The sequence below is a fragment of the Schistocerca americana genome, chromosome 1 (genome assembly GCF_021461395.2).
Source record: "Schistocerca americana isolate TAMUIC-IGC-003095 chromosome 1, iqSchAmer2.1, whole genome shotgun sequence".
Lineage (NCBI taxonomy): Eukaryota > Metazoa > Arthropoda > Insecta > Orthoptera > Acrididae > Schistocerca > Schistocerca americana.
Window position 1 is genome coordinate 852,788,591 of NC_060119.1, and position 13,666 is coordinate 852,802,256.

Consider the following 13,666-nt stretch of genomic DNA (forward strand, 5'->3'; position numbering starts at 1 on the left):
CTTGCATGGCAGAATGTTAAAATGAGCTCAGCAACAGATTTTTCTAACACACTTGCTGGTAAATTTCCTGCTTTCGCATCATCTTTCAGCTACTGCTGATGTGCCGCCTTTTCCTCCGTAGTCACATCGTGCAGCAGTTCAGGGCACTTGTATGTAACGTTTACGATGTCTTCAAGCACATATACTCGCAACAGCATCGACACATGCCATTTCCACTTTGCCCAGTCTTCAGGTGTTTCGAGTTTTTTCCACTGGTATTTTCTTATCACCAACACCAGCCGCCATTTTCATTGAACACACAAACAACAAGCAAATTCATGTTATCTTAGTCACAAGCAAAACCAATTACTTTGCAGCTGTTCACAAGCAGTCTGGGCCCATAGTCTGTTAAGATTATTTATTTAAAACAGAATACGAGGTGCATAAGATTCACAAAAACATGGTTCCTCAGAGATATGTGTTACACACACACACACACAATAGGTTCAGTTTTGTGAGAAAAGACGAGCAACCTTGGTTCTGCTCTCAAAGATTCAATTGTATACATATTACAAAGATATGAAAAACTCACATTACACAGATATTACAATACATTTCATTTTTCTTTACAAATGCATAACCCTTGATGGTCATCTGATCCTCCTGAATGGGAGTCCAACGTCTTTCCACCACCCAGCTCATGTGGAATATGGTCTAATAATTCTTTTACCTAAATTGAACCCTTAGATACTGGACAGGCATTGAGACTACAGGTGCATTAATGTATACAGACAAAATTCAATAACAAACCAAAAAGTTTCCATTAAAGTTGTGAAGCATATTCAGATTTTACAGTCGGTAATGAAATATTATGACGAATGTCAATCAACAAAGAATGTTGTACACATACAGAAATAGCTGCTACTTAAATTTGCATTTTAATCATGTCATCAATACTAATGAAGCTGCAGAATAAGAATTCATATTTCTTGGCAACTTGTCATTGTCAGTTTTAAAACTGAACCATTTGTTTTCAAACATTGACAAGGAATGAAAAACGGTCTCATCTTTTTGAATGATAATTGATTTCTTTGGCTTGAATAATTCATTGATCAATGTACAGATCATTGCTTGCAGTATTATATGGAGTGCAATTTATGACTTTTGGTACGACATATTTCATAAAAAGTTAAGACACATTTTATTATATTTCTTTTGTGTGTCTGCTACCCTCAACTAGGCATAAAGGTTCTTTTTTGCATCTCTGAGTTCTTGATATTGAATTTTTCTGTTTCTATTTTATTATTGTTTTCTTTTAGCAGATATTCAAAAGGCTGAAGACATTATTAGTAATGAAAATCAATGTCATTATCAATAGTACTTTGATAAAAGTGAATGAAGTTATTCATATAAAAATACTGCATGCTTTTCAGACAATTGAAGCAATATCTGAAGCCATCAAATCAACAGTGGGTTGCACATTGTTGGAAGTGGAACCTGGAATTTCTACAAACAGAACAGTTGTAAGTTTTGTTGGACCACCAGATGCTGTTGTGGATGGAGCTGTTAATGCTGCTAAGGCTGCAGCTCAGCACATAGACATGGCCTTCCACACAGGTACAGAAACAGTAGATTTCTTTGATCATCATGAGTTTTGGTACTAAGAGTGCAGAGACAGTGCATTTCATAAGATAACATTGGCATAAATATAATTATTTCACACAGATTAATGCAGAGCACAATGGTTAGACTGCTGATATCCATGGTGTCTGAGTTTTACAGTTGATTTGTTGAACAACAAATGACTGAAGAGTAGTATCACTTACACCCAAGGGATATGAAGCCTTGCAAACAAAACTACTGTTGACAGTTGAATTAGTTTGACATCAGTGTAATGTGGCATATTTTTTTAGTATTCCAATTTGTTCTGTAGAATTAAACTTACCACACTGAAACTCCAGGTTAGAATATCAATAATGAAGGAAAAGGTAAACTGCTGCTTACAGTAAAGATGACATGTTAAGTTGCAAACAGGCACAACTAAAAGACACTTACACATAAGCTTTTGGCCACACCCCACATCAGAAAAAGAAAGAGAAATACACATCATTCATTCACAGAAGGAAGCAAACCACATGCACACATGACCACCAACTCCGGCAGCTTGGACCAGTCTGAGCTGTCGGAGTTGATGGTTATGTGCTTGAGGTGTGCTTGCTTGTGTCAATGAATGATGGCAGTTTCTCTTTCTTTTTCTGATGAATGCTGTGGCCAAAAGTTTATGTGCAAGTATCTTTTAATTGTGCCTGTCTGCATCCGAACATCTCATCTTGATGGTAAGTAGCAGCCTATCTTTTCATACACTTTTGATACTTGACACATTGATTTATTCAAAGTTTTATCCAAAGGTTCACATCCAAGGCTTGGAGCTATGGATGTATGTCCACTGGTGCCCGTGAAAGGTATTACTGAGGAAGAGTGTTGCTCATATGCTGAACACTTGGCATTGACTTTATCAGTAGTGTTAAACATCCCTGTATATCTGTATGGTGCTGCATCATCACAAGATTACCGGAAAACTGTACCTCAGATCCGAGCTGGTGAATATGAAGGTCTGGAAGAAAAGGTAATCTTAGATTTATATTTAAACAAGTGATCAGTTAACCTTTGTTGCACTTATTTAATAATGATTAAAAACAGTAAATTATTTTGTAGTTATAAATGTAAAAAAATTTTGAAAAATACTTAACAGGTCTCATATAACTAAATAAACATAGAATTGCAAATTAGAAAACCTTACACCTTACAAATCACTTGGTGAGTGGGGCAGGCACAGCTGTGTAAATTTGAATAAGTAAATACCTGCAACAGCTGCTATGAGAAGATTTATAGATCTCCTATTGGTTCACAGCTAGTCTCATGACTTTAAAGTCACATCCTCAGGTGCCCAACAATTGACCTAAAGCATTAGGAGAACTTACATATTTTTTATTAATATGTTTTCTGTATCAAAGTTTTATTGAACAGATGTCCCCCAAATCTTCATTTCTGTCAAGTATTTTTAATTTTAATTTAGATAATATTGGCACTGTACCATGTCTTATTACTATCGTGGCACGTCTTTACTAACCAGCATGTATGTTTCTGCACGTGCACAACAGGGCGGTTTTCTGTATATTAGTTTCTTGTTGTCAGTACATGCAACACTAGGGCTGGGCTGCTCTGCACACATCCTCTCAGAGCTGCTTGTTTAAGCACTTATTATTAGAGGTTCTTAGAATTGATTCTAAATTTCTTTTGAGCAATCTTTATTTATCACTGGGATTCCTTTACATTTTCATTGGGTGCTTAGTATCCTTGTTTGCTGTAGGATGCATCTCACACGTAGTCCACTGTCAAGTTTTAGACAGTTGTGCTTTTTACACTACGATCAGCATAAGAATAGGAGACATCTATGTTTATTGAGGGACAACTTCCATGTCTAAAAAAAAAAGTCTGTGGTCTTGCTTCTTTGTTTCTTTATTCAAATGGATGTCATACACTCTGTGCTTGCATGAGTGTGTAAGTGTGTGTGTGTGTGTGTGTGTGTGTGTGTGTGTGTGTGTGTGTGTGTGTGTGTGTGTGTGTGTGTGTGTATGTATGTGTGTGTGGTGTTATCTGTTGTCTATTTCTGACAAAAAGGCCATGTTGGCCAGAAGCTTATTTTGTGACAGTCTTTTTGTTGTGCCTCTCTGTGACTCAGCATCTCCATTATGTGGTGAGTGGCAACCATCCTTCTCATAATATTACTATCTTACACTTTAGTTTGTCACTTTATTACCAATGTTTAAATGGTTGAAATTAGAATTTTTGTCATAACCTATGCGTACAGTAAATCCTCTTCAACATGTTGTGTGGGAAAATAGCTGTGATAAAAACAAAAAAAAGTTAACTTCAAACCCATACAAACATGTTTGCCCTGAGTAAAAATAAACAGAAGAGTAAGACATGAAACAAACATTCAAAAGTATTAGTAAACTACTATAAAATTATAGCAACATTTAGAACTGTTACTAATATCACAGTTCCATCAGAGCTTTCTGTTCAGAGAACTTAATCATGCAACAGCCCTTGCTGAGGCAATTATGAACTAATTCCATTGCCTCTGAAATCTTACTCTTGAGAGTTCCCTAAAATTGTGTTTTACTGTCTGCTTTATTCCCCTACTATCACAGACTAGACTGCAATTGTTAAAGAATTCTTTGCTTCTTATATGCCTGATTCTGGTGTTGTTGAGTCTCGTATCGCTTTTAGGTTCTATGGATGGTAGGGTTAGTCTGATTCTCAGGTCTTGCCTAGAAAATAATGTGCAGATGGCTCCCCAGCACTCTTCAAAATTACAAAGAGTAGATTACAAGGAAGCTTTCTAGATATGAACCTGGTGGGTGGTATGTTGTTGTTGTGGTCTTCAGTCCTGAGACTGGTTTGATGCAGCTCTCCATGCTACTCTATCCTGTGCAAGCTTTTTCATCTCCCAGTACCTACTGCAACCTACATCCTTCTGAATCTGCTGCTTAGTGTATTCAACTCTTGGTCTCCCTCTACGATTTTTACCCTCCACGCTGCCCTCCAATACTAAATTGGTGATCCCTTGATGCCTCAGAACATGTCCTACCAACCGATCCCTTCTTCTGGTCAAGTTGTGCCACAAACTTCTCTTCTCCCCAATCCTATTCAATACTTCCTCATTAGTTATGTGATCTACCCATCTAATCTTCAGCATTCTTCTGTAGCACCACATTTCGAAAGCTTCTATTCTCTTCTTGTCCAAACTATTTATCGTCCATGTTTCACTTCCATACATGGCTACACTCCATACGAATACTTTCAGAAATGACTTCCTAACACTTAAATCTATACTGGATGTTAACAAATTTCTCTTCTTCAGAAACGCTTTCCTTGCCATTGCCAGCCTACATTTTATATCCTCTCTACTTCGACCATCATCAGTTATTTTGCTCCCCAAATAGCAAAACTCCTTTACTACTTTAAGTGCCTCATTTCCTAATCTAATTCCCTCAGCATCACCCGACTTAATTAGACTACATTCCATTATCCTTGTTTTGCTTTTGTTGATGTTCATCTTATATCCTCCTTTCAAGACACTGTCCATTCCATTCAACTGCTCTTCCAAGTCCTTTGCTGTCTCTGACAGAATTACAATGTCATTGGCGAACCTCAAAGTTTTTATTTCTTCTCCATGAATTTTAATACCTACTCCGAATTTTTCTTTTGTTTCCTTTACTGCTTGCTCAATATACAGTTTGAATATCATCGGGGAGAGGCTACAACCCTGTCTTACTCCCTTCCCAACCACTGCTTCCCTTTCATGTCCCTCGACTCTTATAACTGCCATCTGGTTTCTGTACAAATTGTAAATAGCCTTTCGCTCCCTGTATTTTACCCCTGCCCCCTTCAGAATTTGAAAGAGAGTATTCCAGTCAACATTGTCAAAAGCTTTCTCTAAGTCTACAAATGCTAGAAACGTAGGTTTGCCTTTCCTTAATCTTTCTTCTAAGATAAGTCGTAAGGTCAGTATTGCCTCACGTGTTCCAGTGTTTCTACGGAATCCAAACTGATCTTCCCCGAGGTTGGCTTCTACTAGTTTTTCCATTCGTCTGTAAAGAATTCGTGTTAGTATTTTGCAGCTGTGACTTATTAAGCTGATAGTTTGGTAATTTTCACATCTGTCAACACCTGCTTTCTTTGGGATTGGAATTATTATATTCTTCTTGAAGTCTGAGGGTATTTCGCCTGTTTCATACATCTTGCTCACCAGATGGTAGAGTTTTGTCAGGACTGGCTCTCCCACGGCCGTCAGTAGTTCCAATGGAATATTGTCTACTCCGGGGGCCTTGTTTCGACTCAGGTCTTTCAGTGCTCTGTCAAACTCTTCACGCAGTATCATATCTCCCATTTCATCTTCATCTACATCCTCTTCCATTTCCATAATATTGTCCTCAAGTACATCGCCCTTGTATAGACCCTCTATATACTCCTTCCACCTTTCTGCTTTCCCTTCTTTGCTTAGAACTGGGTTTCCATCTGAGCTCTTGGTATTCATACAAGTCGTTCTCTTATCTCCAAAGATCTCTTTAATTTTCCTGTAGGCGGTATCTATCTTACCCCTAGTGAGATAGGCCTCTACATCCTTACATTTGTCCTCTAGCCATCCCTGCTTAGCCATTTTGCACTTCCTGTCGATCTCATTTTTGAGACTTTTGTATTCCTTTTTGCCTGTTTCACTTACTGCATTTTTATATTTTCTCCTTTCATCAATTAAATTCAATATTTCTTCTGTTACCCAAGGATTTCTACTAGCCCTCGTCTTTTTACCTACTTGATCCTCTGCTGCCTTCACTACTTCATCCCTCAAAGCTACCCATTCTTCTTCTACTGTATTTATTTCCCCCATTCCTGTCAATTGCTCCCTTATGCTCTCCCTGAATCTCTGTACAACCTCTGGTTAAATTCCCACCTTTTTGCAGTTTCTTCAGTTTTAATCTACAGGTCATAACCAATAGATTGTGGTCAGAGTCCACATCTGCCCCTGGAAATGTGTTACAATTTGAAACCTGGTTCCTAAATCTCTGTCTTACCATTATATAATCTATCTGATACCTTTTAGTATCTCCAGGGTTCTTCCATGTATACAACCTTCTTTCATGATTCTTAAACCAAGTGTTAGTTATGATTATGTTGTGCTCTGTGCAAAATTCTACCAGGCGGCTTCCTCTTTCATTTCTGTCCCCCAATCCATATTCACCTACTATGTTTCCTTCTCTCCCTTTTCCTACACTCAAATTCCAGTCACCCATGACTATTAAATTTTCGTCTCCCTTCACAATCTGAATAATTTCTTTTATTTCATCATACATTTCTTCAATTTCTTCGTCATCTGCAGAGCTAGTTGGCATATAAACTTGTACTACTGTAGTACCCTGCTGCTGTTCTATGCAATTTGGTAGAGCTTTCTTGGATATGAGATGAAACCAAAAAAATACTATTGATTTCAGTGTGCCAGTCTCAACTCTTGTTACATAATTTAGCTGGACATCAATCCTGTTGACATGATTGTGCCTGCAACACAGGACTGTATCAGAATACACAATTGATTATGCTGTTGTCTATATGGTGTCTGTCTGTCATTCACACTTTATCTGAATCAGTTTTCTGACAAAATTGTTTCTAGTTATAATTCTTTACTGGGGTATTTCAGTATACTTCCAAAATGTTAGAGACTGGTAGAGTATTATGCATTAGTACACTGTAAAGTTCCTCACTAGGGTAGCCACTTGCTCACAAACAGCCATTGATAATATCTTTATAGAAAAGTCCAATGAACAAAACTATATTACAAAACCAATAGTCAATGGCCTCTCAGACCATGACATGCAGTTCCTTCTGTTAAATGTTAATACTGAACAGGATATAAAATCTGTTAAATCTGAGCTCAAGAGGGTAATCAATACGCCAAAAATTGATTATTTTAGGACACTCCTCAGAGACATTCACTGGACTGATGTTTACAGTGCCCATGGCATGAATGAAAAATATAATACTTTTGCTAATAAAGTGTTTACCTTATTCGAACACTGTTTTCCTCCAAAACTTACCAAGGTTAGAGCAAAGTCTACAAAAAAGCCCTGGATTACTCGAGGAATAGGGGTATCTTGTAAAACAAAAAGAAAACTGTATCTGTCAGTCCGAAACAGTTTTGATGTTGATGCTATAGCACATTACAAGAAATACTGCAAAATATTAAAGACTGTAATATGGATGTCAAAGCAAATATATTACAAGGAAAAGATAGTAATATCAAATAACAAAATAAAGACAATATGGGATATAGTGAAGGAGGAGACCGGTAGAACCAGACATGAAGAGGAACAAATAGCATTAAGAGAAAATGATACATTGGTGACAGGTGTGTATAGTGTTGCAGAACTTTTTAATAAACATTTTATAACTGTTACTGAAAAGATGGGGTTGTCAGGTTCGGTAGATGCTGCGATGGAATACCTCAGACCAGAAATTTCAAGCAACTTCCATAATATGAATTTGACCCTCACTACCATAACAGAAATACTGTCCACCATAAAATCTTTAAAATCAAAAACATCTAGTGCGTATGATGAAATATCAACAAAGTTAATTAAAGAATGTGATTCTGAGCTAAGTAACATATTAAGCTATCTGTGTAACCAGTTATTTATCAGTGGAATATTTCCTGAATGGCTGAAATATGCTGAAGTTAAGCCACTGTTTAAGAAGGGAGATAAAGAAATAGCATCAAATTTCCGTCCAATTTCACTGATGCCAGCATTCTCAAAAATTTTCCAAAAAGTAATGTACTGTCGGCTTTATTACCATCTTATCTCAAATAACATACTGTCAAAGTCACAGTTTGGATTTCTAAAAGGTTTTGATATTGAGAAGGCTATTTACACCTACAGTGAAAATGTGCTTAATTCATTAGACAAAAAATTGCAGGCAACTGGAGTATTTTGTGATCTGTCAAAGGCATTTGACTGTGTAAATCACAGTATCCTGTTAAGTAAATTAGAATATTATAGTGTAACAGGAAATGCTGCAAAATGGTTCATATCTTATATCTCTGGCAGGAAACAAAGGGTGTTATTAGGAAAGACATGTATCAAGCATCATCCAACTGGGAACTAATTACATGTGAGGTCCCACAAGGTTCCATTTTGGAGCCGTTACTTTTTCTTGTGTATATCAATAACCTTTCATCAGTAACATTACCAGATGCCAAGTTCATTTTCTTTGCCGATGATACAAACATTGCAATAAATAGCAAATCAAGTGTAGTCTTAGAAATATCAGCTAATAAAATTTTTGTGAACATTAATCACTGGTTCCTAGCCAATTCTTTGTCACTAAACTTTGAAAAAACACACTACATGCAGTTCAGAACTTGTAAGGGGTGTCCCACGAGTATATGTTTAACATATGATGACAAGAAGATAGAAGAAGTGGACAGTGTTAAATTCTTGGGATTACAGCTTGATAACAAATTCAACTGGGAGGAGCACACCACAGAACTGCTGAAGCGTCTTGACAAATCTCTGTTTGCATTGCGAATTTTGTCAGACATAGGGGATATAAAAATGAAAAAGCTGGCATACTATGCTTACTTTCATTCTATAATGTCATATGGGATTATTTTTTGGGGTAATTCATCAAGCCAAGCTAAAGTTTTCCGGGCACAAAAATGTGCAGTAAGAGTTATATGTGGTGTGAACTCAAGAACATCCTGCAGAAGCCTGTTTAGGCAACTAGGGATTCTAACTATTGCTTCCCAATATATTTATTCCTTAATGAAATTTGTCATTAAAAATATATCACTTTTTCAAACCAACAGCTCAATTCATGGAATCAATACTAGAAATAAGAATAATCTTCACAAGGATTTAAAGTCACTTAGTCTTGTACAAAAAGGTGTGCATTATTCAGGAACACACATTTTCAATAACTTGCTAGCAGCCATAAAAAGCTTAACATCCAATGAAATTCAGTTTAAGAGTAGCCTAAAGGATTTATTGGTGGCCAACTCTTTCTACTCCATTGATGAATTTCTCAGTAAAACCAACTGATTTGTATATATATATATATATATATATATATATATATATATATATATATATATATATATATATATATAAATTCAGTGCAGTAATGTGTTCATTGTAAATGTGTGTGTGTGTGTGTGTGTGTGTGTGTGTGTGTGTGTGTGTGTGTGTAAGTACAATCTAACTTCTGCACCATTTTTGTGCAGTAATGTGTTTATTGTAAATAAGTATTATAGTAGTTGTATTACATGTTTATTACCTTATAAATAAATAAAAAACTTTTTTATTTTAAATTCAGTGCATTAGTATTTGTAAAATGACTTTCATATAGTGTTAATTAAAAAGGACGATCATTCCACTTGGGACCTGTGGAATGGTACATTAGCTTATTTGTTTTAGTTGTTTTTCTGACATGTTCCACATCCTGGAGGACCTCCTCACTATGGATCAATTGGAATGAAAGTAAATCTAATCTAATCTAATGTTGGTTGTGGTTTAGCTACGTTCCACTTGACTGTGGGAGCAGTTGTCATTTACACTTGTTATTTCGTTGGAATAAGACATTTCTTTGGATTATGGAGCTCTTTGGAAGAAAATACCATGACAAAATTATTTCACTTGGTCGTAATATGATACAAGAGAAATACCCTCGTATTTCAAGCAGAGAGTAATTCCTATTGCAAATAAGGCATGTGTTGACAGTTGTGAATATTAATGAACCATCAGTTTAATAAGTTATGGCTGAAGACTACTGAGCTATATTATTTATAGAAGAGTGGAAAAACTGGTAGAAGCTGACCTTGGTAATTTCTGAGAAATGTAGGAGCTAGCAACACCAATAATATGACTTATCCTAGATGATAGACTGAAGAAGGGCCCACCTATATTTACAAAATTTATAGTTTGAGAAAAATATTTTCAGAAGATGACTAGAGCAAATTCTTTGAAATTCTGAAAGTAGTATGTAAAAAATATAGGAAGCAAAAAGTTATGCATGACTTGTCCAGGAACCAGACTGCAGTTATAAGAGTGGAAATACATGAAAGGGAAACAGTAGTTGAGAAGGCAGTGAGACGGAGTTGTAGCTTATCCCTGATGTAATCCAATCTGTTCATTCAGTAAACAGTAAAGGAAATCAAGAAGAAATTTGGAAAGGGAATTAAAGTTTAGGGAGAGAAAATAAAAACTTTCCACCTTGCGGATGACATTATAATTCTTTCAGAGACAGCAAAGGACTTGGAAGATCAGTTGATCTGAATGGATAATGCCTTAAAAAGAGATTATAAGTTAAGAATCAAGGAAATTATTATGAAAATAATGTAATGGAGTAAAATTAATCAGGTTAATGAAATTAGATTATACACTGATGAGTCAAAACAACATGACCACCTGCTCAATAGCTTGTTTGTCTGTCTTTGGATCAAAATACGATACTGATTCTGTGTATCATGGGTCTGACAGTTTGTTGATAGATTTTTGGAGGTATGCAGGATTAGATGTCTGTGCACAGGTCATGTAATTTGTGTAAATAACAGACCGCTGATTTGCATACACGGTGCATGATGGCGATCCAGATGGGTTCCATAGGATTTACATCAAGTGAATTTGGTTGCCAAGATGTCAATCGGAGTTCACTAGAATGCACCTCAAACCACTGTAACACAGTTCTGGCTCTGAGACATGGACAATAATACTGCTGAAAGATGACATCGCCATTGAGGAAAACATCAAGCATGAAGGGGTGCAGGTGGTTCGCAGCTGTCAGCATGTGAAGACATTACTACCACACTACCAATGCAACCACAGAGAAATGCCTCCAGCAGCATAACATAGCTCCCATCAGCCTGTGTCTGTAGTGCACTGCACATTTCAAGCCTCTGTTCACCACAATTGACCTAGTGTAGCAAAAATGTTACTAACACAAAGAGTCAACATATTTTCATTGGTCAACGGTCAAGTCCCAATTGTCCTGTGCCCACTACAGTCATAAATGATGATGTCATTGGGTCAACATGTGAACACGTAGGTGTGGTCTGCTGTGGAGCTCCATGTTCAATAAAGTACAATGAACAGTGTGCTCCAAAACACTTGTGCATGCACCAGCATTGTGCTCTTTCAGCAAAGATGCCACAGATCATCGTCTATCCTCCTTTAAAGAGCAGACAAGCCTCTGAACCCCATGTTCTGTGAAGAGTCATGGATTTCCAACCGTTTACCACCTAATGGTGGTTTTACTGTCCTGTCTCTTTCCATAGATGCTCACGACAGTAGCAAGTGAACATTTGACCAGCTTTGCTGCTTTTGAGATAATTGTTCGCAGGCTTCGATAATAAAAATCTATCCTTCGACAAAGATTTCTCCATTTGCAGTCCCTGTCTTTGCTAGGGTGATCCACCACCCATTCTGCTGAGCTTACATATGGTTTAGGGAAAGGGGTGCATTTATAAAAGTCACCCAGAACCCTGTGTCATGGGAGACTTGCCAGATGAGATGAGAAGGAAATATATATTTTGATATCTCAACCATCACCTGGCTTACAAAGAAGTTTATTGAGGCAGAACCTCTTCCTTGATGTCTCTGTATATTCCTGATACATTTTCTTTAAGGCAGATGTGTTTTTCATGGTCAGTAATTACAGTTGTGTCATTTGCAGAGTAGATCACAGAATGAGGAACATGATGTTACAAATCATTGATTACTATTACGAAACAGAATGCTCCAAGAAGTGAGCCCTGAGGTGCATCTGTCTCAACAATCAAGAATGTCTCTTTTGTACAGTGAAAAAATGTTTTCTATTACTTACATATGAGTCAGTTACTTTTACTAAGGTCTTCTGTAGGCACAGGTTTTGCTAACAAAACCATCTAGCACTGATTCATAACCTTTCCTCATAGCTTAAATTCTACTGTATTCTCTTACTTTGAATATTTCACACATGTTATCCTTACTCTTGGTTGAGGTAGCACTCTTGAATGGAAGTGAAGTGAAACACAGGGGTAATAGCACTTGCTTGCCAATCATGCAGTGAGCTGGCTTCACTGCTGCACTCAGGTATTATGTTTAGGATGTAGGTTATGGTGACAGTGCAGTGAGCGAATTTGACAAAATACACATTTGTCAAAAACAATTTATTCTTCTCAAAAGAGAAAATGAATGACTGACAAAAACAAACTCTAATTACAGTGTATATTAGGTGACAATTGTGGTAATGGTGTTGCACTGTAATTCCACTCAGACAAATTCCTCATTGATGAGTGCATTGTCTGATCATGTGACCATGGCAGAACAATGGATGCATGTCCAGAGTAAAGTTTAGTACTATTTATTTCGCAGACATGATGAAATGAAAGTGAAAATAAATGGAGATCGCCAAACAAACTTCTACATCCATCAGTAGGGTGCTCACATTAAGCTCGACCCAAGAGGTCTGCAGATTGCAGTTTCAGACTCTGGAAAAATGTATCTATACCATATGGTGGCTCAGCTAGCACTGCCATTGATTTTCACTAACCTGCACTATTGCACACCACATGTAGCCAGAATTTTGCCTATTGCTAAGTATGCACACCAGTGGATACCTGATGCAACTAGCTTGTGCCAGCTGTGAAAAGCTCTGGTCCATTCATGAATTTTTGGAGTGTGGGTGCCACAAAAGAATATCATAGATATGTGGCTTAGACACAGCATGGGCAGAAGTTTTCATAATGAATCTTTCACTCTGAAGTGCAGTATGTATTATTCTGAATTGACTGACTGAGCTGTCTGAGCTCAACCCTGTGACTCGTCATCACACCTTTAATCCTACCAATACCTCTGGGTCCTTGATTAATACACTTGTGTCAGGAGCAAATACTAATACTTTTAAATAACACTCTAAGCCACTGGAAAGTCACATGTGCAAATCAGAAACAGGATCAGACCCATGTTGAACCTTCTGGGATTCAACATTTTGCATTCTTCCATTGTGGGTTAAATTTTATTCTTTTGGGGTAGTTTAGCAGCATGAGTATCTGCATATGTTAATGGAGTGGAAACTCTATTTATGCTAAAGGTAT

The 13,666-nt window shown here is 37.0% G+C and overlaps 1 protein-coding gene across 1 annotated transcript in view; it reads left to right on the forward strand.

The window, feature by feature from the left end:
- The window catches only part of LOC124613427 (formimidoyltransferase-cyclodeaminase-like), a 116,127-nt gene that overhangs the window by 31,841 nt on the left and 70,620 nt on the right, over window positions 1–13,666 (forward strand). The window contains exons 2-3 of the mRNA XM_047142133.1: window positions 1,413–1,596; window positions 2,388–2,605. Of these exons, the coding sequence (XP_046998089.1) occupies window positions 1,413–1,596; window positions 2,388–2,605 (402 nt within the window). The remainder of the gene's footprint in view (window positions 1–1,412; window positions 1,597–2,387; window positions 2,606–13,666) is intronic.